This window comes from Carassius gibelio, chromosome A21 (genome assembly GCF_023724105.1).
Source record: "Carassius gibelio isolate Cgi1373 ecotype wild population from Czech Republic chromosome A21, carGib1.2-hapl.c, whole genome shotgun sequence".
NCBI classification, from domain to species: Eukaryota; Metazoa; Chordata; class Actinopteri; order Cypriniformes; family Cyprinidae; genus Carassius; species Carassius gibelio.
In genome coordinates, this window is record NC_068391.1 from 11,556,777 (window position 1) to 11,583,903 (window position 27,127).

General features: G+C 38.9%; 2 protein-coding genes and 1 long non-coding RNA gene across 54 annotated transcripts in view; 2 read left to right on the plus strand and 1 right to left on the minus strand.

Moving 5' to 3' along the window:
• Window positions 1–3,455: 3,455 nt before the first annotated feature.
• On the plus strand, window positions 3,456–11,708 carry LOC127941915 (uncharacterized). 3 transcript variants are annotated; one of them, XM_052537376.1, is made up of 2 exons: window positions 3,456–5,765; window positions 6,267–11,708. In XM_052537376.1, the coding sequence occupies exons 1-2, from the start codon at window positions 3,456–3,458 to the stop codon at window positions 11,703–11,705; spliced, it is 7,749 nt and encodes a 2,582-aa protein (XP_052393336.1). In that variant the 3' UTR covers window positions 11,706–11,708. The 3 variants fall into 3 exon arrangements, with proteins under 3 accessions (XP_052393336.1, XP_052393335.1, XP_052393337.1); XM_052537375.1 differs by having other exon boundaries at window positions 3,456–3,768; window positions 3,799–11,708; XM_052537377.1 differs by lacking the exon at window positions 6,267–11,708 and having other exon boundaries at window positions 3,456–4,937; window positions 5,336–5,380.
• On the minus strand, window positions 3,750–26,378 carry LOC127941924 (uncharacterized). The gene is made up of 3 exons (XR_008149203.1): window positions 26,270–26,378; window positions 26,150–26,239; window positions 3,750–3,768 (listed from the first exon to the last, which is right to left on the minus strand). It is a non-coding gene; the product is annotated as an uncharacterized LOC127941924 (long non-coding RNA).
• LOC127941917 (uncharacterized) overlaps window positions 11,795–27,127 on the plus strand; it is a 53,084-nt gene continuing 37,751 nt past the window's right edge. For 12 of the 50 annotated variants that reach the window (XR_008149190.1, XR_008149191.1, XR_008149184.1 and 9 more), the window contains exons 1-7: window positions 11,797–12,167; window positions 12,333–12,459; window positions 12,747–12,781; window positions 12,873–12,970; window positions 13,046–13,091; window positions 13,176–13,270; window positions 14,216–14,261. Coding sequence is in view for 27 of the 50 variants with exons in the window: in XM_052537404.1 (XP_052393364.1) it covers window positions 12,361–12,459; window positions 12,747–12,781; window positions 12,873–12,970; window positions 13,046–13,091; window positions 13,176–13,270; window positions 14,216–14,261 (419 nt within the window). In the remaining 23 variants the exon portion in view is untranslated. Of the gene's footprint in view, window positions 12,168–12,332; window positions 12,460–12,746; window positions 12,782–12,872; window positions 12,971–13,045; window positions 13,092–13,175; window positions 13,271–13,346; window positions 13,445–13,694; window positions 13,793–13,868; window positions 13,967–14,042; window positions 14,141–14,215; window positions 14,262–27,127 lie in introns of those variants that run through there. The other 38 variants (XM_052537384.1, XM_052537386.1, XM_052537383.1 and 35 more) reach the window with 10 other exon arrangements.

Here is a 27,127-nt window from a genome sequence, read left to right on the forward strand (position 1 = left end):
GGCAGGAATTTTAATGTAAACTATTCAATGTGATCAGCGTGAAGAGAGGAATCAGGTGTACTAAGTTTTATCTTGATAGAAGAAGTTGTTCAAAAGTTATAAGGAAAAATGTGCATTTATGCTATCTCATGACCCATAGATGGCGCTTTGCCCGAATTCGGCATGAACCCTCAGATCATGGTGTAGATGAAGTGTATCAAGTTTAGTTTCGATTGATCAATGTTTGGCCGAGATACAGCATCTCAACCGATTTTGGGTCGACCTCGTTATGTTCACAATTTAATAACTTTTGAACAAAGATGAATATCAAAAATCTGTTCAGTCATTTCTGTGCGGCTCGGTCCAAAGATCGTCTGTGGCAATTTTCGGTAAAATCAAACCACTTTTGAAGGAGGAGTAGCGTTTAAACGGAAACACTTAATTGGCTTAATAGCAATTACTGTAATGGGTGGAGACTTAATGTAAGGTATAGAGTGTAATCTCCATGAAGAGAGTAATCATCTGTACTAATTGTGATTTGTGTAGACCAAAGGGTTCAGGAGTTATTAAAGTTTCAAAATTGAATTTTTGAACTGGTGGTGGCGCTGTAGAGTTGGTCCTAGAGACCCCAAAGTTGGTCAGATCACTAATAATGGCCTTCTCTAGAAGTGTGCCAAATTTCATCATTTTCCCATGTTCCCTTCATAGGGCTAGCATAGTGATCGATTGTTTTTGCTCGAAAATTCTACCAAAAACAATCGCTAATATAGCTGCAAGCAGCGATACCGGGGCCAAGCCCTGAAGGGCTGTAGCCAGAGCAACGAGCGGGACGAAGCAAAACGGCCAAAACGGAACTTCCATCGGACCGACGTTACCCACCCCGGATTCGATCCCACGACCTCTCGGGTTCGGGACGAGTGCCTTAGCTAAGAGCGCCACATTAGTTGACACACTGTTTGCATGGCACAGAAGAGAGGTTAAGGTGTGAGAATGTTCACAAAAGCATCAGACCACGTGCTAACCAATTAATCAAGCTGCACCTGGTCTTAAATTGACAGTATATCAGGGAGAGAGCATGTGCTGCTCAGTTTATCTGTTTTTCTACAGAAGGTACGTTTGTTTTAAAAGTGTCTGTGTGTTAATTATTTCTTCTTAGTTTGGATTGTGGATTTTTTGCTGAAGTGTTTAATATGTTCATTTTGTTTGTTTTTTGTAATGACCAAGTGTTCAAAGTGCCAACTCATTTTAAGTGTTTTCTCTTTACTTGAATTAGTTTTCTTATTATGGTAGTCTATTGTTTGATCTGTAATACAATTCTGGATTTTATTGGAAGGTAGGATTTTGTGTGTTTTTGGAAAAGCAACGCACAAGAGTTTAGTAATTCTGATTCTAATTCTGTTTGCAAATTATTTAAACAAAGTAATTTAGTCTTCGTAGTCTACACTATATTTTCTTGAAAATGGTCTCATTAATTGATAGTTTAATAAAGAGTTTATTTAACTGTGAAAATTATTTTTTTTTTTTTTTGTGTGAAATGTGTAATTTGAATATATGCTAAACAATACTTTCTTCTTTTTATGTGTGCTGGTGTATTAACAAGAGTGAGTTGAGGTAACATTTATAATTCTTGTATATGTAAAAATAATTTGATTGTACTTTTTAAATGTATGTTAAGTTCTTAAAACTTATCACTCTTCTTTCTTGCATGTTCTGGTACACTGGTAAAAGACAGTTGAGGTATGTCAAACTTTTCAAACTTTATTAAAATGCACTTAGAATATACTGCTGAAGTAAATGTATAACAAAGCATGCCTGACAAGTATACCTTTTGTGTGTGTGTGTGTGTGGTGGTGCACTGGTTAAAGACTGCGAGCTGAGGTAAGGCATCTTTTTGTAACCATTTAAAAATAATTTGGAATATTCTGCTGAAGTAAATGTTTCAATGCATAACAAAGCATGCCTGACAAGTGTATTTTTTTGTGTGTGGTGGTGCACTGGTTAAAGACTGCGAGCAGAGGTAAGGCAACTTTTGTAACCATTAAAAACAATTTAGATCATAGTGCTGAAGTAAGTGTTTAATTGTATAACAAAGCATGGCTGACAAGTATACCTTTTTTTTCTTTAATGTGTGGTGGTGCACTGGTTAAAGACTGAGTTGTGTGAGTTGAGGTAAGGCAATGTTTTGTAACCATTTAAAAAAGAATTTGGAATGTACTGTGAAGTAAATGTATAACAAAGCATGGCTGACAAGTAAACCTTTTTTCTTTTATGCATGGTCATGCACTGGTTAAAGACTACAAGCTGAGGTAAGGCAACTTTTGTAACCATTAAAAACAATTTAGAACAGTGCTGAAGTAAGTGTTTAATTGTATAACAAAGCATGGCTGGCAAGTATACCTTTTTTTCATTTGGGGTGGCACATTGGTTAAAGACTGAGTTGAGGTAAGTCAAACTTTTTGAACATTTAGAATATACTGCTTAAGTACATTTAAATGTATAACAAAGCATAGCTAAAAAGTGTACCTTTTTCTTTTATGTGTGGTGGTGCACTAGTAATAGACTGTGAGTTGAGACAAGTTAAATGCTTGCTTTTTTCATGGCAAAATTAAGACCATATCCATGTGTGCTGGGCAGTCTTAAGATATTCATCAGCACTTGTGTCTTGTCAAGGGCTTATGTGAATAATGTAGCTGGTCATTATCAAATCTTGCATTGATATTTTAATTAAGAAACTTTTATTCGGTTTTCATTCCTGTTGATATTAATATATTTTCTTGAAAAATTGTCTCCTTAATTGATAGTTTATTTAGCTGTGAAATGTTTTTTTTTTTTTTTTTTTTTTGTGAAAGTGAAATGTGTAAATTGAATATATGCTAAACAATACTACTTTGTATGTGTGCTGGTGAATGGATAAGAGTGTGAGTTGAGGTAACATTTATAATTTTAATGTAATTTTTAAATGTATGAAGTGAAGTTCTTAAAATGCATAACTTATCACCCTCTTCTTTTTTGCATGTGCTGGTACACTGGGAAAAGACCGAGTTGAGGTAAGTCAAACTTTTCGAACTTTATTAAAATGCATATAGAACATCCTGCCAAAGTGTTTAAATGTACAACAAAGCCTGGCTGACAAGTATACCTTTTTTCTTTTATGCATGGTGGTTCACTGGCTAAAGACCGAGGTGACTGCGGCAGAGAGGCAGCCAGAGAGGCGGCGACTGCGGCAGAGAGGCGGCAGCTATCGTCAAGAGTCTGCGGCAGAGAGGCGGCAGCTATCGTCAAGAGTCTGCGGCAGAGAGGCGGCAGCTATCGTCAAGAGTCTGCGGCAGAGAGGCGGCAGCTATCGTCAAGAGTCGGCGGCAGAGAGTCGGCGGCAGAGAGTCGGCGGCAGAGAGTCGGCGGCAGAGAGTCGGCGGCAGAGAGTCGGCGGCAGAGAGTCGGCGGCAGAGAGTCGGCGGCAGAGGCAGAGAGTCGGCATGCCGCGACCGAAGAAGAGGGCGACGATAGCCAAACGTCTTTATGCTCAGAGATGTGCAAATACAGAGGTTACGCTGAATCCTCTTAAAAAAAATGATGCATTGTTGTCACCAAAAGCTGGCAGCATTGAAAACCCTTGCAAACTCGCATCAGTAAATGCATCAGTAAACCTTGCAAACTTGCATCTGTCACCTAAGCAAACCCTTGAAAACCCTTGCAAACCCTTGAAAACCCTTGAAAACCCTTGCAAACCCTTGAAAACCCTTGAAAACCCTTGCAAACCCTTGAAAACCCTTGAAAACCCTTGCAAACCTTTGAAAACCCTTGAAAACCCTTGCAAACCCTTGAAAACCCTTGAAAACCCTTGCAAACCCTTGAAAACCCTTGAAAACTCAGAAAAAAAAGAAAAAGTGCTTACAAATATACATGAAATTTCTGTGAATACTTTACCTGCATATTGTGATTTTCCACAGCAATCAGTGCAGAAAGGTTCTCTTGGTCAAGCAGTTGGCAGCAGTTTTCCACGGTCTTCCGGTAAAGCCCTTTACAGTGAAGTTGTAAAACGCCCTTCCAAGGTATGTGAATCAGTCAAGACTGAGGTAAGGACATGTGATTTTCAAGTAGACTCAGGCAAGCTCGGTCGACCCCAGATGAGGTACCCAATGAAAAGCAAATCAAAACCCATGCAATCTGAACAAAACATTCCTGCAATTTGCCATGAAAGTGCTTTGGGTGTTTGTTCTGATTTTCCCCAGAAATCCATGCTAAGAGGATCTTTTGATCAAGCTGATGCCCGCTTTGGAGATTCACGCAACAGGCAGTGTGGAGCAATCAGTCTGACGGCGGTGTTGAAAAGCAAGCTGAAGAATGTGCTGACGTGGTCAACACCAGATCTGGACGGTGTCTTGGTTGCAGGAACACGCCTCTATGAGTATCTGAGAAAACGGGGTAACATAAAAGACCGGGAAGCGAAGGGTAGGAATTATATTGCAGTCCATGAATTACCAAGGCGACATGTGTTGGGTAATACTACATTTTCCATCGAGTACACTCCATCTCTGACTGGTTTTGTTAATGTCAATGAGTACCACGAGTATGACCAAGCCATAAGCAGTGTAGCCATGCCACTTGATGTAGCCCTTCAGCAAACTCTACTTAGTGCTGATGCTTTCTTGTTAACCATTTGTGCCAACACATCTGCAGTTATTAAGCAGGGGTCATGGTATGCAGTCGTTGACTCTCATGCCATCAGGACAGACACAAGTTGTGTAGTTTATCACAGTACCATAGAGTCTCTGTACAACTATATCAATGACATGGCACAGTTGTTTGGGGAACCTGAGCCACCATTTGAGATAACTGGAGTTTTGGTTCATGCAGATGCAGAAGTGTCTGATCCGCTGCAAGAAGCAGGCAGCAGCAGTTTACCATGCTCTTCCGGTAAAGCCCTCTACAGTGACGTCTTAAAACGCACACCAAAGGTACGTGAATCTGTGAAGACTGAGCCAAAGACCCCTGATTATCCGGTACCTGTGGATGAAGCTGCAGATGTGAGAAACCCTAACCTTCCAACACAGACAGCCTCTAATGTGTTGCCAAGTAAAGGTAAAAGATTGAGGAAAGAAAAGCACATTGAGCTGTCAGGTAAACAAGGTACAAAATCACACACTGAAACCGTTGTAACCGATGACCTGATGATCACTGATGTTTCTGTTCCAGATGTCTTTTTTTCTCCTTTAACATATAATGACAAGCAAGCTTTATGTGAGCTCATACAAATGTCCAATGATAACAGTGATCATAATGTCATAAACTTTGGTCCCATTTCAGGTCCGTGTCAGACAAAGACCATTAAACCAGATGGTAACTGCTTTTTCAGATCGTTGGCACATGTGATATGTGGAAGTGAGGAGAAACACTTGAAGGTTCGCCGTGCAGTTGTGAAACATCTGAAGATGAATACTCCGCTGTTTGAGAGGTACGTGAGAAGTGAGTATTCTTCAGCAGAGGATTATCTGACACAATCTAGAATGTTTTATTCTGGCTCATGGGTAACCGAAATTGACATATTTGTTGCGGCCGATCTTTTCAAAACCACCATAATGACTTTTAATGACGGCCGATGGAATGCGCACAAACCTACAGGAGAGGTATCCACTCAGAATGCAATCTATCTGAAACACTGTAACCGTAATCATTATGAAGTCGTGACATGTGTTAAGCACAGGGATCGAGATGCTGTTTGTGCAGGAGCATGTGGAAATGTGGTGTCAAATGAGGTCAGCAAACCATGTCTGCGTAAGAGAAAGGTAAGCGACGCTGCAGAATGTTGTCCCACCAAAAGGCATCGGGAGAGATATCGCAATGTCAGTGAGTACAGACAAAAACAATTGAAGTACAAGAAGTCAAAGTATGGTAACGACCCAGAATACAGACAGAACAAAATTGAGCATGCCAAAGCTAAATATTGTGATGATGCCATTTACAGGGGGAAAAAAATTGAATATGCCAAAACAAAATATTCTGACTCAGTTTACAGGGGGGAAAAAATTGAATATGCCAAAACAAAATATTCTGATGACACAGTTTACAGGGGAAAAAAAATTGAATATGACAAAACTAAATATAGTACAGATAGATATTACAGAGAGAAAAAAAAGGGAATTCTTTGTGACCAATATCTAAAAAATGTTGATGTTCGTAAATCAAAGTGTGAGCGTTCTAAGGCCAAGTACTTGAGCAATTTTCAGTTCCAAAAACGTGTTTGCCAGTATTCTCGATTGAAATATAAATATAATGTCTCTTTTCAGGCAAATGTATGTGAGTATTCAAAGAAAAAATATCTGCAAAACCTGGCCTTCAAAGCAAGAGTGTGTGAGTATTCAAAGAGTAGAAACATTCAGTATCCAGCCTTCAAAGTTAAAATGGCTAAGTATTCCAAAATGAAATACCATAAAGATCTGACCTTTCGTGTGAGTAAAATACAAAAAGGTTGTGAAAGGTATGCAAGAAAGAAGGAACAACAAGACATTGATGTTGCTATTGATCATTTTAGACAAGACATTAGTAGTGGTCCAGAGTTTGTGTGCTGTGTCTGTCACCGTTTACTTTTCAGAAAGCAGGTTGTTGAATGTAGAAGACAATGCTATGAAGACAAAGGTGTTAAAGTTGCTGCTTTGGGGAGAAGATGCATCACAACCAGGTATGTTCATGTCTGTGATCAAAAGTGTGAAGGATCTTCTGCTCATTCCTCAGGGTGCAAATTATGGATTTGCCTAACGTGTCATCGAAAAATCCTTTGTGGACAACTGCCCGAAGAGAGCGTTGCTAACAACATGCATTTGGTGGACGTTCCAAATCAACTGAAATGTCTCAACTCCTTGGAACAACATCTCATTGCACGTAACATTCCTTTTATGAAATTACTGTGCCTTCCTCGTGGTAAACAACATGGATGCCATGGCCCTGTAGTTTGTGTCCCAGTTAATGTCACAGGTGTGTCCAATATCCTTCCACGAAATGAATGTGACGACAAGATGATAAGGATAAAACTGAAACGCAAGTTAACCTACAAAGGGCATTATGAGTATAAGTATGTACACACTGATCGTGTTCGAAATGCTCTGAAATATTTAATCCAGTTCAATAAGTGGTTCAGTGATGTGGAGATTAATCAGCAGTGGATCAACTCTTTGAACGAACCAGAAGAAAATGTAGTAGATGAAATGGAGCAACAAGACATAGTTGAAAAGATTGACGAAAATGACCTTGATGAACAGCAAGAGGAAGACCTTACCTACATCAAAGAGCAAAGTGGTCTTTTGTCAGATACGTCATTGCAACCTGTGGACATCGGTTCAGAAGTAATTGATCAGCATTTCCAGGATGTATTAAATCTGGCACCTGCTGAAGGTAACAGTCCTGTTAGTTTGTTATCCGATAGGTCTAACGAAGCAAAATGTTTCCCTGTTCTGTATCCAACTGGTGGTCCGACATTTCATGATAAGAGGGATGTAAAAATAACACTGTCGAGATACTTGAATGCAAGAATCCTCAATGCGGATGGACGTTTTGCACGAAGCACAGACTTCATTTTCTATGCACAGTATCTGTCGGAGATTGATCAAGTTGTATCCAATGTTTCAATTGCTTTGCGCAAAGGATCTGAGAAGAGTTTGTTGACTGAAGTGACATCAGATGTACTAACAAACCCGGACTCGTTATCTAAAATCTTGAATTTTGATGAAGGATACAAGTTTTTGAGACCAATCCGTGGAACACCTCCATATTGGCAGTCTACTCAAAAGGACCTTTTTGCACTTGTAAGACAGCTAGGTATTCCAACTTTCTTTGCATCCTTTAGTTCTGCGGATCTCAGATGGCCAGAAATGATTAGTACCATAATCAAACAAGAAGGGAAAAATGTGAAAGCAGATGAACTTGACTGGTCTGAAAAATGTGGATTGATCAGACGAAACCCAGTGACTGCTGCAAGAATGTTTGATCATAGGTGGCATTGTTTTCTGAGAGATGTAATCATGTCTTCAGCTCAACCGATCGGCAAGATAGTAGATTACTTTTATCGTGTAGAGTTTCAACAGCGTGGATCTCCTCATGTTCACTGTCTGTTTTGGGTTGAAAATGCCCCAACGTTAAATGAAGACAATGAAGAAAACGATGGTTTGGTTGCTAGTTTCATTGATCGGTACATCACCTGTGAGACCCCAAGCGAGGATGAAACTGATCTGTTTGAGATTGTCAACGGTGTTCAGAAGCACAGTGTCAGACATTCAAAGACATGTCGTAAGAAAAAGACAGTTTGCAGATTTAATTTTCCACGACCCCCATCAAGTCGTACCTTTATTACAAGAGGTGGTAGTCGAGACGATTTGAAAAGCGGTGATGGAAAAGATACTGCACGTACAGTTTTAGAAAAAGTGAAAAAGGCTTTAACAGCTTCTGATATGGATTATGACTCTACTGATGCATTTTTTGAATCCATTGGTATTAACCAAGCTCTCTTTGAGAAAGTGTATGCACAGTGTTCCAAAAAGAAATCCGTTGTCCTTAAAAGAAGTCCAAAAGACGTCTGGGTGAACCAGTATAATAAACATTTACTGCGTGCCTGGCAAGGCAACATGGATATCCAGTACGTCACTGATGCTTACTCCGTAGTGGTTTACATTATCAGTTACATCACAAAAGCAGAACAAGAAATGGGATTGTTGCTGCAACGTGCGCAAAACGAAGCCATGAATGGAAACCTTGAAGCGAGATCATCACTGAAGATGCTTGGTAGTGTATATCTTCACAACAGAGAAGTTTCTGCTCAAGAGGCTGTGTATCGTCTGACTGGTATGCACTTGAAGGAATGTTCTCGTAAAGTCCAGTTTATTCCAATTGGATTGAATCCTGTAAAGATGAGTTTGCCTCTTCGTGTCATCAAAAACAAAGTTGATCAGTCTGGTGAAGAAGCTAGCTTTTGGATGACTAGTCTGGTTGACCGATACAAGAATAGGCCAAACACGGAAGAGTTTGAGACCCAATGTCTTGCAAGTTTTTGCTCTGAAAACAGGATCTTGTCAAAATCGGAGGTTTCTTCACAAAAAAAGTCTTCTGAAGACAAGGTGATCAAGCTTAACAACGACTGTGGTTATATGATGAAGAGAACTCGAACTGACCCTGCTGTTGTTCGATATCCGAGATTTTCTCCCAAAAAAGATCCAGAAAAGTACTTTCATTCATTGTTGCAACTTTTCTTGCCACATTATGAAGATTGTCAGCTGAAGCCTGAGAGTTTTAGCACTTATGAGGAATTCTACAACAGTGGTGCTGTGAAATGTGGGAGAAATGTGACTCAAGTCAAATGTATTGTTGATGCTAATCGAGCACTCTTTGAAAAGGAAAGTGACAAAATTGATCGAGCTCAACAGCTTTTGGAGCAAGGTGTTGATTTGGAAGATGCTTGGGCTGCGTTATGTCCTGAAACTGAAAAGGAACATCACGAGTGCTTAGAAATAAGGAAGAGTAATACAATTCCTGATGAAGATGATTCTGAGTGTTCTATTCCAGATCTTGTAGCGAACCCTCGAACTCCATACAGTATTGAAACCAATCAGGCTGGAATGTCTAGAGAAGAGGCATTATGTTTACTGCGATCATTAAATGCACAACAATCTGCAATCTTTTACAAAGTGCGGAAATGGTGTTTAGAGAAACTTCTTGGTGAAAACCCTGAACCATTTCACTTGTTTGTCACTGGTGGAGCAGGCACAGGCAAGAGTCATTTAATCAAAGCAATCTACTATGAATCTTCCAGACTTTTATCTCAGCTGTCCGAAAACCCTGATGATAGAAGTGTGATTTTAACTGCGTCAACCGGAGTGGCCAGTTTTCAAATTGGTGCTTCAACAATCCATAATACCTTTTCCATAGGTGCCAATGTCAAACTGCCATATCAGCCCCTAAGTGATGACAAAATCAATTCACTGCGTGCAAAACTGGGAGGTTTGCAGATTCTGATCATTGATGAGGTGTCTATGGTTGACCATCACCTTTTGTCTTATGTTCATGGTAGATTGAGACAAATTAAGCAAACTGGTGACTACTCAATTTTTGGAAGAGTCAGTTTGGTCTGTGTTGGTGATTTTTATCAGCTACCGCCAGTCAAGGGAATTCCCCTGTACGTTGATCCAAAAGGAGTGAATCTTTGGGATACCAACTTTGAAATTGCTGAACTAACACAAGTTGTCAGGCAACAAGATGCATCTTTTGCTGAAATGTTAAATCGTCTGAGAGTTCATAAAAAGAACGAAACTCTAAGCCCAAATGACATCAACATGTTGAAGCAACGTGAAACTGGTGAAGAATGCGATGCTATTCATATATTCCCTACAAATGCTCAGGTTGATGAGTACAATATACAGAAACTTAATGAGCGTTGTCCTGAGGCAATCACTATTCACGCTAGAGACTTTGCCAGAAATCCAGAAACTGGAAGAATAGAAAGGAAGGTTGGATTTCATGCAAAAGTTTTCAACTCTTGTTTGGACAAATGTGTTTCCTTGGGTGTTGGTGCCAGAGTAATGCTTAGGAAAAATGTTGATGTTTCTGATGGACTTGTCAATGGAGCCTGTGGCACAGTTGTCCACATAAGCAGAAAACAAAGACGTGATGATGATGATGAAGATGATGACTTTCCATCAGCTATCCATGTTGAATTTGATGATCCAAATGTTGGTAAAGTTCAGAGATCGAAGCTGCGACAGAAATATTCTCCAAATTCAACTGTTATTGAAGTGGAAGAAGATCAAGTCTCAAACGATGGTGGTTTAAGACGTCAGTTTCCACTTAAATTGGCATGGGCATGCACAGTTCATAAAGTGCAAGGACTCACAGTAGATAAAGCGGTCGTCTCACTTGACAAGGTATTTTCTCCGGGACAAGCATACGTTGCACTGAGTCGTGTGAGAACCCTCGACGGACTAATAATTAATAACTTCAAAGACTCGGTCATATATTGTAATGAGAAAATTGACTCAGCTATGAAAAACATGCCCCGACTTGCTTTAGAAAATTACAGTTTTGTAAAGACACCTGGCGTGTTTACAATTGCTCTTCATAATGTACAAAGTCTTCGAGCTCATGTTCAGGATCTTCAAGTTCACAGACAGATAATGAATGCAGATTGCATCTGTTTAACGGAAACGTGGCTAAAAGTTGAAGACCAAGTACAGATTCCAGGATTTGTTTTTAAGAGCAATCCAAGAGCTAAATGTTATGACAACAGTATTCCACTTTTCACTGATTTAAAACAACAAAGAGGAGGTGGAGTTGGACTATTCTGTTGTGAAAGCATTCATTTTAATGTCAGGGTTCCAGAACCTTGTAACTTGGAATGTATATACTTTGCAGTTCCACATCTAAGTTTGAATGCTGCTTTGCTGTACAGACCTAATTCATATCCCCTTAATCTGTTTCAACAAAATATGTTGCATGTTTTTGATGAGCTGGAGAAACAGTCAGGAAAGAAAGTGATTATGGGAGACTTCAATGAAGACATCTTGACATCATCTACAATTGGTACACTAATGGAACTACATGGATACAGTCAACATGTGCAACACCCTACCACTGAAAAAGGTACACTGATAGACCATGTCTATGTTAAAGATGCAGAAAATTTCTCTGTTGAAATTGTGCAAACTTATTACAGTTACCACCAAGCAGTCCTTATTTCACTGAGGTAAAAATTAATGTGTGTGATTATGTAATGAAATCTGTATAACCTGCATTATTTGTTTCTTGTCTGTGCTCTTACTTGTTCAATGTTCATCCTGAGCTTTCAACTGGCATACAACTGCAGGGCAAGTGTACAACTGGAGACGGTATGTTCTAAGTCTATCTATATCTAAATGAATAACTCTTATAATGATCCATCAGTTGAATATGTACAGCTGTTCCATGTTATGATTGAAGTATTATCTGAAGGTAATCCATTTTATCAATGCAACACTCTGAAATGAGAATTGTATCACTGTATTGTCTGTTCTGTTTTTGTGTCCATACGATATGAGCGCTATCCTGAGATTCCAACATGGTCCGAGTCCAGTTAATCCAGCCTGTAATTCAAACAAGTGATCATCATTTTCAACCCAACATCTCCCATAATTGCTCTTCTTTCTTGAGCTAGTAAGCTTCACCCAGCCAAGGTAACTGTAGTATTTACTTTGTATTCATCTTAATGCTTTATTATTATTATTATTATTATTATTATTATTATTATTATTATTATTATTATTATTTTAATTCTACTTAAATTCTCAGTTTTGAGAGATTTATTTTTAACTGACATTTAATCCATAATCTAATTTCAGTCATTCTAAGCCATCCAAATCATAATGGATGCTTCCAAACATTATAGGAAGCATCCACAAAGACTGCCTGCATCCATCCATTTGTCTCCTAATATCACAATTAAGTCAATGGAACAACACAAAATTGGTAAGTAGACTCAGTTGTGCATGATTACACAAGCAGAATAAAGGCATGGTTAAATTAATCAACTATATGCAAGCACATCTGCAAGTCATCTTTTTAGACGTATGAAATGCACACGTCAGAATTTCTCCCATACAAGAGATTCTGTACTCCATCCAACACATAATTATGTACCTCAGTAACTTTCTTACGGAAGAAAACAACTAATGACAATGTAAATGTAGTAGTGTCAGAATAAAACTGATTCATTTGTTCAGGCACTGTTTCACCTAATAGCAATATATTTTCAGGTTTGTGCATCAAGTCTCACTAACTACTGTCAAAGGTAAGTGTGCAGATGTCTACATATTTCACTAAATGTATCAGATGTGCAAACACTTTATCAATCAGTTAATGTTCCATGTCTGTATTTTCAGATTTCTGCAATATGTTAAACTTCAAACTTCCGCCTTATCCATTATGATTCTCCACTCCATGAACTGTGTTTATGAAGAAGCACACAACCAATCAAAAGGTAAATTCATATATCTGCAATACTCGAATTGAACCTTTTCTTAAAGCAGTCTTTCTCCCGTTGATACATTTTCAGGTTTGTGCATCAAAACCCAATATCTCCTGTCCACTACTCCCAAAAGGTGAGTGTACAGATTGCTAAATGGTTTTTGTTGTGCAAACACTTTAATTATCAAGAAGTTAATTTTCCATGAATGCATTTTCAGATTTCTGCAATTTACTACACATCAAACTTCCTTGTCCAATATGACTCTCCACCCAATGAACTGTTTTTATGAAGAGGCACACAACCAATCAAAAGGTAAATTAATATATCTGCAATACTCAAATTGACTCATTTCTTAAAGCAGTCTTTCACCTGTTGATATGTTTTTCAGGTTTGTGCAATACGTTACACTTCAAACTTCCACCTTATCCATTATGATTCTCCGCTCCACAAACTGTTTTTATGAAGAGGCACACAACCAATCAAAAGGTAAATTAATATATCTGCAATACTCAAATTGACTCATTTCTTAAAGCAGTCTTTCACCTGTTGATATGTTTTTCAGGTTTGTGCAATACGTTACACTTCAAACTTCCATCTTATCCACTACGATTCTCCACCCCATGAACTGTTTTTATGAAGAGGCACACAACCAATCAAAAGGTAAATTAATATATCTACAATAGTCCAATTGATTCATTTCTTAAAGCAGTCTTTCACCTGTTGATATGTTTTTCAGGTTTGTGCAATACGTTACACTTCAAACTTCCATCTTATCCACTATGATTCTCCGCTCCATGAACTGTTTTTATGAAGAGGCACACAACCAATCAAAAGGTAAATTCATAGATCTGCAATACTCAAATTGACTCATTTCTTAAAGCAGTCTTTCACCTGTTGATATGTTTTTCAGGTTTGTGCAATATGTTACACTTCAAACTTCCACCTTATCCATTATGATACTCCGCTCCATGAACTGTTTTTATGAAGAGGCACACAACCAATCAAAAGGTAAATTAATATATCTGCAATACTCAAATTGACTCATTTCTTAAAGCAGTCTTTCACCTGTTGATATGTTTTTCAGGTTTGTGCAATACGTTACACTTCAAACTTCCATCTTATCCACTATGATTCTCCACCCCATGAACTGTTTTTATGAAGAGGCACACAACCAATCAAAAGGTAAATTAATATATCTGCAATAGTCCAATTGATTCATTTCTTAAAGCAGTCTTTCACCTGTTGATACATTTTCAGGTTTGTGCATGAAAACCCAATATCTACGGTCCACTACTCCAAAAAGGTGAGTGTGCAACTAACATAGACAGCTGTACAATGTTTCAGTTGTGTAAACACTATCAATCAGTTAATGTTCCATGACTGTATTTTCAGATTTCTGCAATGTTACACTTCAAACTTCCGCCTTATCCATTATGATTGTCCGCTCCATGAACTGTTTTTATGAAGAGGCACACAACCAATCAAAAGGTAAATTAATATATCTGCAATACTCAAATTGACTCATTTCTTAAAGCAGTCTTTCACCTGTTGATATGTTTTTCAGGTTTGTGCAATACGTTACACTTCAAACTTCCGCCTTATCCATTATGATTCTCCGCTCCACGAACTGTTTTTATGAAGAGGCACAAAACCAATACAACGGTACATTGAATTGTATGTCTGCAAAGCCTGAATTTACCCATTTGCATGGTTTCACTGAATAAATGTACATCTTCTGGTTCGTGCATCACAACTAAATATCTACTGTCAAAAGTTGAGTGGAGAGTAATGTCTACGTAAATTACAAAATGTTTAACAAGTTGATTAGAGTTTGCACCACTTAATGTTCCTTGAATGTATCTTCAGATTTCTGCAATAGCTACAGTTGAAACTTCTTCCGTATCCATTAAATGATTGTCCACTCTATGAACCCTTTTTAGTAAGAAGCACACAACTGAAAAAAGATATAATCTATTATCCTTTGTGCTTGTTAATCAGAAGTTGATACTAATTTGACTAAACTTTTCTGCTTCCCTTTCTTACAGTGAATACAAAATCATTGTTCAAGTATCTTCAGAAAATGTCCCGGCAAAACTCTAAACCGATGCAGGCAGTCAATAGTCAAAGATATCACAAATGCATAACCACAAAAGTAACACAATTCTATATGAAATGTTGGATGGATGGCTTGTATTATATTTGGCCTATGTACAGCAAACTTAGATGCCAGCCAAAGGAGGATGGCTTGCCCCTGCTGAGTCTGGTTCCTCCCAAGGTTTCTCCCTATACCTCTCTGCTGATGATCCTCTTCACTAATTTAGGGAGTTTTTCCTTGCCACTGTTGCCTTCTGGCTTGCTCACTGGGGTTTTAAGGCACAATATTTTCAATGTAAATTGTTTGTAAAGAACAATAAATACATGATGAATTAGAATATACTTTTGTCCTTGCTTTCATAAACTTTAATGTAGTCTTTCAATGTCCTTTTTTTGTTTACTGATCTACATTTAATTTTTATGTAGAATTTGTTTAATCTATATTAATTGACATCTCCGAGCACAATTCATATCACACGGTGTTACATAGAGGATAAATGATAATGGATAAAATGATATAGTAGTCATTTTCTTTGCATTCAGGTTATTTCATTTGTACTATGAAATCTGGAATTGAAAGAAACTAGAATTGGAGAAAATAGTTAAAGTGATTATATTTAGTGTACACAACACAAGTATTCATGCTGTAAGGCTTAATTGATGATCCCATTTAAGTGTCTTGAGTGTCTTTTTTATTTCTTTTGATTCTCAATGAAACCAACAAACATAAAATGCTTTCTTATGGTATAAAATGGCAGGAGTTGACCCACTAAGTGCACATTATTTTTGTTCATAACTGTCAATTTAACAAGTATAAAACTTAGTGGAAATGCTGCAAAGATGTCCCCGTATTGTTGATCAGAAGTTCTATTATTATGTCACCCCACAGAAGAATTGAAACCCTTTACCTCATCTGTGAGAGCACAATTCTTCTCATACAATGAAACATATGGCACACAGATACTATAATGTTGAAGATATCTTTTTATATTAAAAGGAACACCAATGAAGCATAAACTTGCATGCTAACAAATAATGTTTTTGAAGCATAGTGTAGAGCAAGAAGAGCAAATATGGCAACAGTATAATATACATAAAAAACAAGATCAGAAGTAGAGACATTCAAAAATGAACAAAAATAAAATCCTCATAAAATCCAACATCTGGAACAAACACAATATTGACCACCCTGGATTTGAAGCCCCAACCTTAGAGGGTTGAAACCAGCAGCTTAGAAGAGTGCACCACTCAGTCAATGCACATCACAGCATACTGTATAAGAGAGGTTAAGGTGTGAGAATGATCTCAAAACTTCAAAATCAAACAGAACATCAGATGAGAAAGACCAAAACACATTCTTGATTCAATGTGAACACAGAGAAAATCCAATGGCTTGAACAGAAGCAACATTAACCACCCTGGATTCGAACTCATGACCTTTTGGGTTTGGGACCACGACCTTAGCATAGTGAGCCACATTAGTTGATGCACGTTTGACATGCCAAGAAGAGAGGTTAAGATGTGAGAATGATCTCAAAACTTCAAAATCAAACAGAGATTCCGATGAGAAAGACCAAGAAAATATTCTTGATTCAACACACAGAAAATCCAATGGCTTGAACAGAAGCAACCTTGACCACCCCGGATTCGAACCCACGACCTCTTGGGTTCGGGACCAGTGCCTTAACAGAGTGAGCCACATAAGTTGATGCACATTTGACATTCCACAGAAGAGATTTTAAGGTGGGAGAATTAACTCTCAAAAGCCCGAAGTAGCATTTTAGCCAGATTAGCATGCTACGCTAAAAAATGCTAACGTTGCTCAAAGTTAATCAGATAGCTCAGGAGAACCATTAGAGTCAATAGAAACGTGTTAGCATTTTAGCTAATTAGCATGCTAAGCTAACTAGCATAAATCAACAAGCACAGGCACGGTCAACTTCAGAGCAGTACATGTCGCGAACGGTAGTGAATATCAAAAATCTGTTCAGTCATTTCTGTCAGATCCAGTCTGAAGTTCATCTGATAAAATTCTGAACAAAATTGAACAAGATTTCAGGGAGGAGTAGCGAAAAAACTGTATTTCATTCCATTCAATATGGCGGACAGACGCCATATTGGAAAATGGCAAATGAGACATCATCAGATTCGGCATAACCCACGGAATAAAATGACATAAAAATAACAAAAATTGATCACAATTTACAGTAGTTATAAGGGGTTTTGCAAGAATCGTTATATCTCTTGAACACTAGGTGGCGCTGTATTCAAACTTCCGGGGTACTTCCAGCACATGGTGTTGATGATGTCTATCGATTTTTGTGAAGATTTGTCCAGTAGATCAAAAGATATAGCAATTTTTGACAAATTTCAAAATGGCGGACGGGTGGTCCTGGTGGTCTTGACAAAATTGACATCCCCAGATCCGGAATGATCTAAAGAATCCATAGACATCAAAATAATAATTTTCTGATGAACTGTTCAGAAGTTATAAGCAAAAAAGTGCATTTTTGGTATCTCAACACCCATAGGTGGCGCTATTCCCAAATTTGGCATGGACCCCCAGCTCATGGTGTAGATGAAGTGTTCCAAGTTTGGTATCGATTGATCAAAGTTTGGCCGAGATACAGCATCTCAACCGATTTTAGGTCAGTCTCAGTAAGTTCACAGCATCATAACTTTTTTTTTCACTAGTGTTCAAAAAATTCTGTTCAGTCATTTCTGTGCGGCTCAGTCCAAAGAACATCTGAGACAAATTTCAGAAGAATTGGACCCATTTTGAAGGAGGAGTAGTGTTTAGACTGAATACTGTACTTTTCAAAATGGCCGTTACTGTAATGGGCGGAGTCTTAATGTAAGGTATGGAATGGAATCTCCATGAAGAGACAAAATAGATGTACTAAGTTTTATTTTCATAGAATTAGTGGTTCAAGAGTTATTAACGTTTGAATGTTGAATTTTTGAACTGGTGGTGGCGCTGTAGAGTTGGTCCTAGAGACCCCAAAGTTGGTCAGATCACTAATAATGGTCATCTCTACAAGTGTGCCAAATTTCATCATTTTCCCATGTTTCCTTCATAGGGCTGCCATAGACCCCCATTGGACGAGAAGAAGAAGAAGAAGAATAATAATAATAAAGAAAACGTACAGATACAATAGGGGCTACAGCCCTCTGGGCTTGGCCCCTAAATATAGCTGCAAGCAGCGATACCGGGGCCAAGCCCTGAAGGGCTGTAGCCAGAGCAGCGAGCGGGACGAAGCAAAACGGCCAAAACGGAACTTCCATCGGATCGACATTACCCACCCCGGATTCGATCCCACGACCTCTCGGGTCTGGGACCGGTGCCTTAGCGAAGTGCGCCACATTAGTTGACACACGATTTACATGGCACAGAAGAGAGGTTAAGGTGTGAGAATTAACTCTCAAGAGCCCGAAGTAGCATTTTAGCCAGATTAGCATGATACGCTAAAAATGCTAACGTTGCTCAAAGTTAACCAGATAGCTCAGGAGACCCATTAGAGTCAATAGAAACGTGTTAGCATTTCGGCTAATTAGCATGCTAAGCTAACTAGCATAAATCAACGAGCACAGGCACGGTCAAGTTCAGAGCTGTACATATCGGGAACGGGAGTGAATATCAAAAATCTGTTCAGTCATTTCTGTCAGGCCCGGTCTGAAGTTCATCTGATCAAATTTTGGACAAAATTGAACAAGATTTCAGGGAGGAGTAGCGAAAAAACTGTATTTCATTCCATTCAATATGGCGGACAGACGCCATATTGGAAAATAAAAATTGAGACATCATCAGATTTGACATAACCCACGGAATGAAATGACATAAAAATAACAAAAATTGATCAACATTTACAGTAGTTATAAGGGGTTTTGCGAGAATCGTTATATCTCTTGAACACTAGGTGGCGCTGTCTTCTAACTTCCGGGGTACCTCCGGCACATGTTGTTGATGATGCATATCGATTTTTGTGAAGATATGTACAGTAGATCAAAAGATATAGCAATTTTTGACAAATTTCAAAATGGCGGACGGGTGGTCCTGGTGGTCTTGACAAAATTGACATCCACAGATTCGGATTGATGTAAAGAATCCATAGATATCAAGATCATAATTTTCTGATGAATTGTTCAGAAGTTATAAGCAAAAAAGTGCATTTTTGGTATCTCAACACCCATAGGTGGCGCTATTCCCAAATTTGGCATGGACCCCCAGATCATGGTCTAGATGAAGTGTACCAAGTTTGGTATCGATTGATCAAAGTTTGGCCGAGATACAGCATCTCAACTGATTTTAGGTCAGCCTCAGTAAGTTCACAGCATCATAACTTTTTTTTTCACTAGTGTTCAAAAAATTCTGTTCAGTCATTTCTGTGCGGCTCAGTCCAAAGAACATCTGAGCCAAATTTCAGAAGAATTGGACCAATTTTGAAGGAGGAGTAGTGTTTAGACTGAATACTGTACTTTTCAAAATGGCCGCTACTGTAATGGGCGGAGTCTTAATGTAAGATATGGAATGGAATCTCCATGAAGAGACAAAATAGATGTACTAAGTTTGATTTTCATAGAATAAGTGGTTCAAGAGTTATAAACATTTGAATGTTGAATTTTTGGACTGCTGGTGGCGCTATAGAGTTTGGGCTAGAGACCCCAAAGCTGGTCAGATCACTAATAATGACCAGTTCTACAAGTGTGCCAAATTTCATCATTTTCCCATGTTCCCTTCATAGGGCTGCCATAGACTCCCATTGGCCAAGAAGAAGAAGAATAATAATAATAAAACATACAGATACAATAGGGGCTACAGCCCTTTGGGCTTGGCCCCTAAATATAGCTGCAAGCAGCGATACCGGGGCCAAGCCCTGAAGGGCTGTAGCCAGAGCAACGAGCGGGACGAAGCAAAACGGCCGAAACGGTACGCACGTCAGGACAACCGATCGGTTCAGAAGTAGAGAAGTTTGAAATTGAACAGAACTTTAGATGAGAAAGACCAAAAACATATTTTTGATTCAAGGCAAACACACTCAGGAAATGCAAAGGCTTGGACAGAAGCAACATTAACTGTTCTTGATCTGAACCCATGAACTCAGAAACAACATTAACTGTCCTGGATTCGAACCCACAACCTCAGACGCTCAGAACCAGCGGCTTAACATACTGCACCACTGAGTCTTTACACATCCAGTGGGCTACAGAAGAAAGGTTAAGGTGTGAGGATGAGGTCACTAAAGAAAGTTGCCTAGCATTTTGAGGTAGTTTAGTCAACCCTGCCAAAATTTACATCCATAGATTCGGCATGACCCGAGGAATAAAAAGACACCAAGATCATGTTTTTGCAACTAATTGTTCAAAAGCCAAAGCAGACATGTGAATTTTTGGTATCTCACGACCCATAGGTGGCGCTGTTTCCAACTTTGGGATATATTCTCAGTTCATAGTGTTGATGAAGTGTAGCGAGTTTTGTGGCAATTGATCAAAATACGGCCAAAATACAGCTTCTCGAACAATTTCGATTCAACAGTGTTAACTTCAGAGCATCATAACTCTTTTTTTGACCAGTAGGTCGAACAATTCTGTTCAGTCATTTCCGTGCGGCTCGGTCCAAAGATCGTCTGAGGAAATTTTTAGAAGAATTGGGCCACATTTGAAGGAGGAGTAGCGAAAAAATGGAATACTGTACTTTTCATAATGCGGGTTACTGTAATGGCTGGAATCTTAATATAAACTATTCAATGTGAACAGTATGAAGAGAGGAATCAGGTGTACTAAGTTTTAACTTGATAGAAGAAGGTGTTCAAAAGTTATAAGGAAAAATGTGCATTTATGGTATATCATGACCCATAGGTGGCGCTGTCCCCGAATTTGGCATGCCACCTCAGATCATGGTGTTGGTGATGTGTATCAAGTTTAGTTTCGATTGATCAATGTTTGGCTGAGATACAGCCTCTTAACCGATTTTGGGTGGACCTCGTTATGTTCACAATTTAATAACTTTTGAACAAAAACTAATATCAAAAATCTATTCAGTCATTTCTGTGCGGCTCGGTCCGAAGATCGTCTGTGGCAAATTTCAGAAAAATCAAACCACTTTTGAAGGAGGAGTAGCGTTTAAACGGAAACACTTAATTAGATTAATAGCAATTACTGTAATGGGTGGAAACTTAATGTAAGGTATAGAATGTAATCTCCGAGAAGAGAGTAATCATGTGTACTAAGTTTTATCTGTCTAGAACAAAGGGTTCAGGAGTTATTAAAGTTTCAAAACTGAATTTTTGAACTGGTGGTGGCGCTGTAGAGTTGGTCTTAGAGACCCCAAAGTTGGTCAGATCACTATTGGTGACCATCTCTAGAAGTGTGCCAAATTTCATCATTTTCCCATGTTCCCTTCATAGGGCTAGCATAGTGATCGATTGTTTTTGCTCGAAAATTCTACCAAAAACAATCGCTAATATAGCTGCAAGCAGCGATACCGGGGCCAAGCCCTGAAGGGCTGTAGCCAGAGCAACGAGCGGGACGAAGCAAAACGGCCAAAACGGAACTTCCATCGGATCGACGTTACCCACCCCGGATTCGATCCCGCGACCTCTCGGGTTCGGGACGAGTGCCTTAGCTAAGTGCGCCACATTAGTTGACACACTGTTTGCATGGCACAGAAGAGAGGTTAAGGTGTGAGAATGAACTCTCAAAAGCCCGAAGCAGCATTTTAGCCAGATTAGCATGCTACGCTAAAAAATGCTAACGTTGCTCAAAGTTAACCAGATAGCTCAGGAGACCCATTAGAGTCAATAGAAACGTGTTAGCATTTTAGCTAATTAGCATGCTAAGCTAATTAGCATGAATTAACAAGCACAGGCACGGTCAACTTCAGAGCTGTACATGTCGGGAACGGGAGTGAATATCAAAAATCTGTTCAGTCATTTCTGTCAGGCCCGGTCTGAAGTTCATCTGATAAAATTTTGGACAAAATTGAACAAGATTTCAGGGAGGAGTAGCGAAAAAACTGTATTTCATTCCATTCAATATGGTGGACAGACGCCATGTTGGAAAATGGCAAATGAGACATCATCAGATTCGGCATAACCCATGGAATAAAATGACATAAAAATATCAAAAATCGATCACAATTTACAGTAGTTATAAGGGGTTTTGCAAGAACCGTTATATCTCTTGAACACTAGGTGGCGCTGTCTTCCAACTTCCGGGGTACCTCCGGGATATGGTGTTGATGATGCCTATCAATTTTTGTGAAGATATGTACAGTAGATCAAAAGATATAGCAATTTATGACAAAATTCAAAATGGCGGACAGGTGGTCCTGGTGGTCTTGACAAAATTGACATCCACAGATCCAGAATGATCTAAAGAATCCATAGACATCAAGATAATAATTTTCTGATGAACTGTTCAGAAGTTATAAGCAAAAAAGTGCATTTTTGGTATCTCAACACCCATAGGTGGCGCTATTCCCAAATTTGGCATGGACCCCCAGATCATGGTGTAGATGAAGTGTTCCAAGTTTGGTATCGATTGATCAAAGTTTGGCCGAGATACAGCATCTCAACCGATTTTAGGTCAGCCTCATTAAGTTCACAATTGAATAACTTTTGAACAAAGACGAAAATCAAAATTCTGTTCAGTCATTTCTGTGCGGCTCAGTCGAAACAACATCTGAGCCAAATTTCAGAAGAATTGGACCAATTTTGAAGGAGGAGTAGTGTTTAGACTGAATACTGTACTTTTCAAAATGGCCGCTACTGTAATGGGCGGAGTCTGAATGTAAGATATGGAATGGAATCTCCATGAAGAGACAAAATAGATGTACTAAGTTTTATTTTCATAGAATAAGTGGTTTAAGAGTTATTAACGTTTGAATGTTGAATTTTTGGACTGCTGGTGGCGCTATAGAGTTTGGCCTAGAGACCCCAAAACTGGTCAGATCTCTAATAATGACCAGTTCTACTAGTGTGCCAAATTTTATCATTTTCCCATGTTCCCTTCATAGGGCTGCCATAGACTCCCATTGGACGAGAAGAAGAAGAAGAAGAATAATAATAATAATAATAATAATAATAAATATAGCTGCAAGCAGCGATACCGGGGCCAAGCCCTGAAGGGCTGTAGCCAGAGCAACGAGCGGGACGAAGCAAAACGGCCAAAACGGAACTTACATCGGATCGACGTTACCCACCCCGGATTCGATCCCACGACCTCTCGGGTTTGGGACCGGTGCCTCAGCGAAGTGCGCCACATTAGTTGACACACAGTTCGCATGGCACAGAAGAGAGGTTAAGGTGTGAGAATGTTCACAAAAGCATCAGACCACGTGCTAACCAATTAATCAAGCTGCACCTGGTCTTAAATTGACAGTATATCAGGGAGAGAGCATGTGCTGCTCAGTTTATCTGTTTTTCTACAGAAGGTACGTTTGTTTTAAAAGTGTCTGTGTGTTAATTATTTCTTCTTAGTTTGGATTGTGGATTTTTTGCTGAAGTGTTTAATATGTTCATTTTGTTTGTTTTTTGTAATGACCAAGTGTTCAAAGTGCCAACTTATTTTAAGTGTTTTCTCTTTACTTGAATTAGTTTTCTTATTATGGTAGTCTATTGTTTGATCTGTAATACAATTCTGGATTTTATTGGAAGGTAGGATTTTGTGTGTTTTTGGAAAAGCAACGCACAAGAGTTTAGTAATTCTGATTCTAATTCTGTTTGCAAATTATTTAAACAAAGTAATTTAGTCTTCGTAGTCTACACTATATTTTCTTGAAAATGGTCTCATTAATTAATAGTTTAATAAAGAGTTTATTTAACTGTGAAAATTATTATTTTTTTTTTTGTGTGTGAAATGTGTAATTTGAATATATGCTAAACAATACTTTCTTCTTTTTATGTGTGCTGGTGTATTAACAAGAGTGAGTTGAGGTAACATTTATAATTCTTGTATATGTAAAAATAATTTGATTGTACTTTTTAAATGTATGTTAAGTTCTTAAAACTTATCACTCTTCTTTCTTGCATGTTCTGGTACACTGGTAAAAGACAGTTGATGTATGTCAAACTTTTCAAACTTTATTAAAATGCACTTAGAATATACTGCTGAAGTAAATGTATAACAAAGCATGCCTGACAAGTATACCTTTTGTGTGTGTGTGTGTGTGTGGTGGTGCACTGGTTAAAGACTGCGAGCTGAGGTAAGGCATCTTTTTGTAACCATTTAAAAATAATTTGGAATATTCTGCTGAAGTAAATGTTTCAATGCATAACAAAGCATGCCTGACAAGTGTATTTTTTTTGTGTGTGGTGGTGCACTGGTTAAAGACTGCGAGCAGAGGTAAGGCAACTTTTGTAACCATTAAAAACAATTTAGATCATAGTGCTGAAGTAAGTGTTTAATTGTATAACAAAGCATGGCTGACAAGTATACCTTTTTTTTCTTTAATGTGTGGTGGTGCACTGGTTAAAGACTGAGTTGTGTGAGTTGAGGTAAGGCAATGTTTTGTAACCATTTAAAAAAGAATTTGGAATGTACTGTGAAGTAAATGTATAACAAAGCATGGCTGACAAGTAAACCTTTTTTCTTTTATGCATGGTCATGCACTGGTTAAAGACCACAAGCTGAGGTAAGGCAACTTTTGTAACCATTAAAAACAATTTAGAACAGTGCTGAAGTAAGTGTTTAATTGTATAACAAAGCATGGCTGGCAAGTATACCTTTTTTTCATTTGGGGTGGCACATTGGTTAAAGACTGAGTTGAGGTAAGTCAAACTTTTTGAACATTTAGAATATACTGCTTTTATACATTTAAATGTATAACAAAGCATAGCTAAAAAGTGTACCTTTTTTCTTTTATGTGTGGTGGTGCACTAGTAATAGACTGTGAGTTGAGACAAGTTAAATGCTTGCTTTTTTTCATGGCAAAATTAAGACCATATCCATGTGTGCTGGGCAGTCTTAAGATATTCATCAGCACTTGTGTCTTGTCAAGGGCTTATGTGAATAATGTAGCTGGTCATTATCAAATCTTGCATTGATATTTTAATTAAGAAACTTTTATTCGGTTTTCATTCCTGTTGATATTAATATATTTTCTTGAAAAATTGTCTCCTTAATTGATAGTTTATTTAGCTGTGAAATGTTTTTTTTTTTTTTTTTTTTTTTTTTTTTTTTTTTTTGTGAAAGTGAAATGTGTAAATTGAATATATGCTAAACAATACTACTTTGTATGTGTGCTGGTGAATGGATAAGAGTGTGAGTTGAGGTAAAATTTATAATTTTAATGTAATTTTTAAATGTATGAAGTGAAGTTCTTAAAATGCATAACTTATCACCCTCTTCTTTTTTGCATGTGCTGGTACACTGGGAAAAGACCGAGTTGAGGTAAGTCAAACTTTTCGAACTTTATTAAAATGCATATAGAACATCCTGCCAAAGTGTTTAAATGTACAACAAAGCCTGGCTGACAAGTATACCTTTTTTCTTTTATGCATGGTGGTTCACTGGCTAAAGACCGAGGTGACTGCGGCAGAGAGGCAGCCAGAGAGGCGGCGACTGCGGCAGAGAGGCGGCAGCTATCGTCAAGAGTCGGCGGCAGAGAGTCTGCGGCAGAGAGGCGGCAGCTATCGTCAAGAGTCGGCGGCAGAGAGTCTGCGGCAGAGAGGCGGCAGCTATCGTCAAGAGTCGGCGGCAGAGAGTCTGCGGCAGAGAGGCGGCAGCTATCGTCAAGAGTCGGCGGCAGAGAGTCGGCGGCAGAGAGTCGGCGGCAGAGAGTCGGCGGCAGAGAGTCGGCGGCAGAGAGTCGGCGGCAGAGAGTCGGCGGCAGAGAGTCGGCGGCAGAGAGTCGGCGGCAGAGGCAGAGAGTCGGCATGCCGCGACCGAAGAAGAGGGCGACGATAGCCAAACGTCTTTATGCTCAGAGATGTGCAAATACAGAGGTTACGCTGAATCCTCTTAAAAAAAATGATGCATTGTTGTCACCAAAAGCTGGCAGCATTGAAAACCCTTGCAAACTCGCATCAGTAAATGCATCAGTAAACCTTGCAAACTTGCATCTGTCACCTAAGCAAACCCTTGAAAACCCTTGCAAACCCTTGAAAACCCTTGAAAACCCTTGCAAACCTTTGAAAACCCTTGAAAACCCTTGCAAACCCTTGAAAACCCTTGAAAACCCTTGCAAACCTTTGAAAACCCTTGAAAACCCTTGCAAACCCTTGAAAACCCTTGAAAACTCAGAAAAAAAAGAAAAAGTGCTTACAAATATACATGAAATTTCTGTGAATACTTTACCTGCATATTGTGATTTTCCACAGCAATCAGTGCAGAAAGGTTCTCTTGGTCAAGCAGTTGGCAGCAGTTTTCCACGGTCTTCCGGTAAAGCCCTTTACAGTGAAGTTGTAAAACGCCCTTCCAAGGTATGTGAATCAGTCAAGACTGAGGTAAGGACATGTGATTTTCAAGTAGACTCAGGCAAGCTCGGTCGACCCCAGATGAGGTACCCAATGAAAAGCAAATCAAAACCCATGCAATCTGAACAAAACATTCCTGCAATTTGCCATGAAAGTGCTTTGGGTGTTTGTTCTGATTTTCCCCAGAAATCCATGCTAAGAGGATCTTTTGATCAAGCTGATGCCCGCTTTGGAGATTCACGCAACAGGCAGTGTGGAGCAATCAGTCTGACGGCGGTGTTGAAAAGCAAGCTGAAGAATGTGCTGACGTGGTCAACACCAGATCTGGACGGTGTCTTGGTTGCAGGAACACGCCTCTATGAGTATCTGAGAAAACGGGGTAACATAAAAGACCGGGAAGCGAAGGGTAGGAATTATATTGCAGTCCATGAATTACCAAGGCGACATGTGTTGGGTAATACTACATTTTCCATCGAGTACACTCCATCTCTGACTGGTTTTGTTAATGTCAATGAGTACCACGAGTATGACCAAGCCATAAGCAGTGTAGCCATGCCACTTGATGTAGCCCTTCAGCAAACTCTACTTAGTGCTGATGCTTTCTTGTTAACCATTTGTGCCAACACATCTGCAGTTATTAAGCAGGGGTCATGGTATGCAG

What these genes read in the sequence shown, in the direction of transcription:
- LOC127941915 (XM_052537375.1), top strand. Translation starts at nt 3,456, where the DNA reads ATGCCGCGACCGAAGAAGAGGGCGACGATAGCCAAACGTCTTTATGCT. An exon ending in CCTTGAAAACCCTTGCAAAC is followed by an intron (nt 3,769 to 3,798) that starts CTTTGAAAACCC and finishes ACCCTTGCAAAC; the next exon opens with CCTTGAAAACCCTTGAAAAC.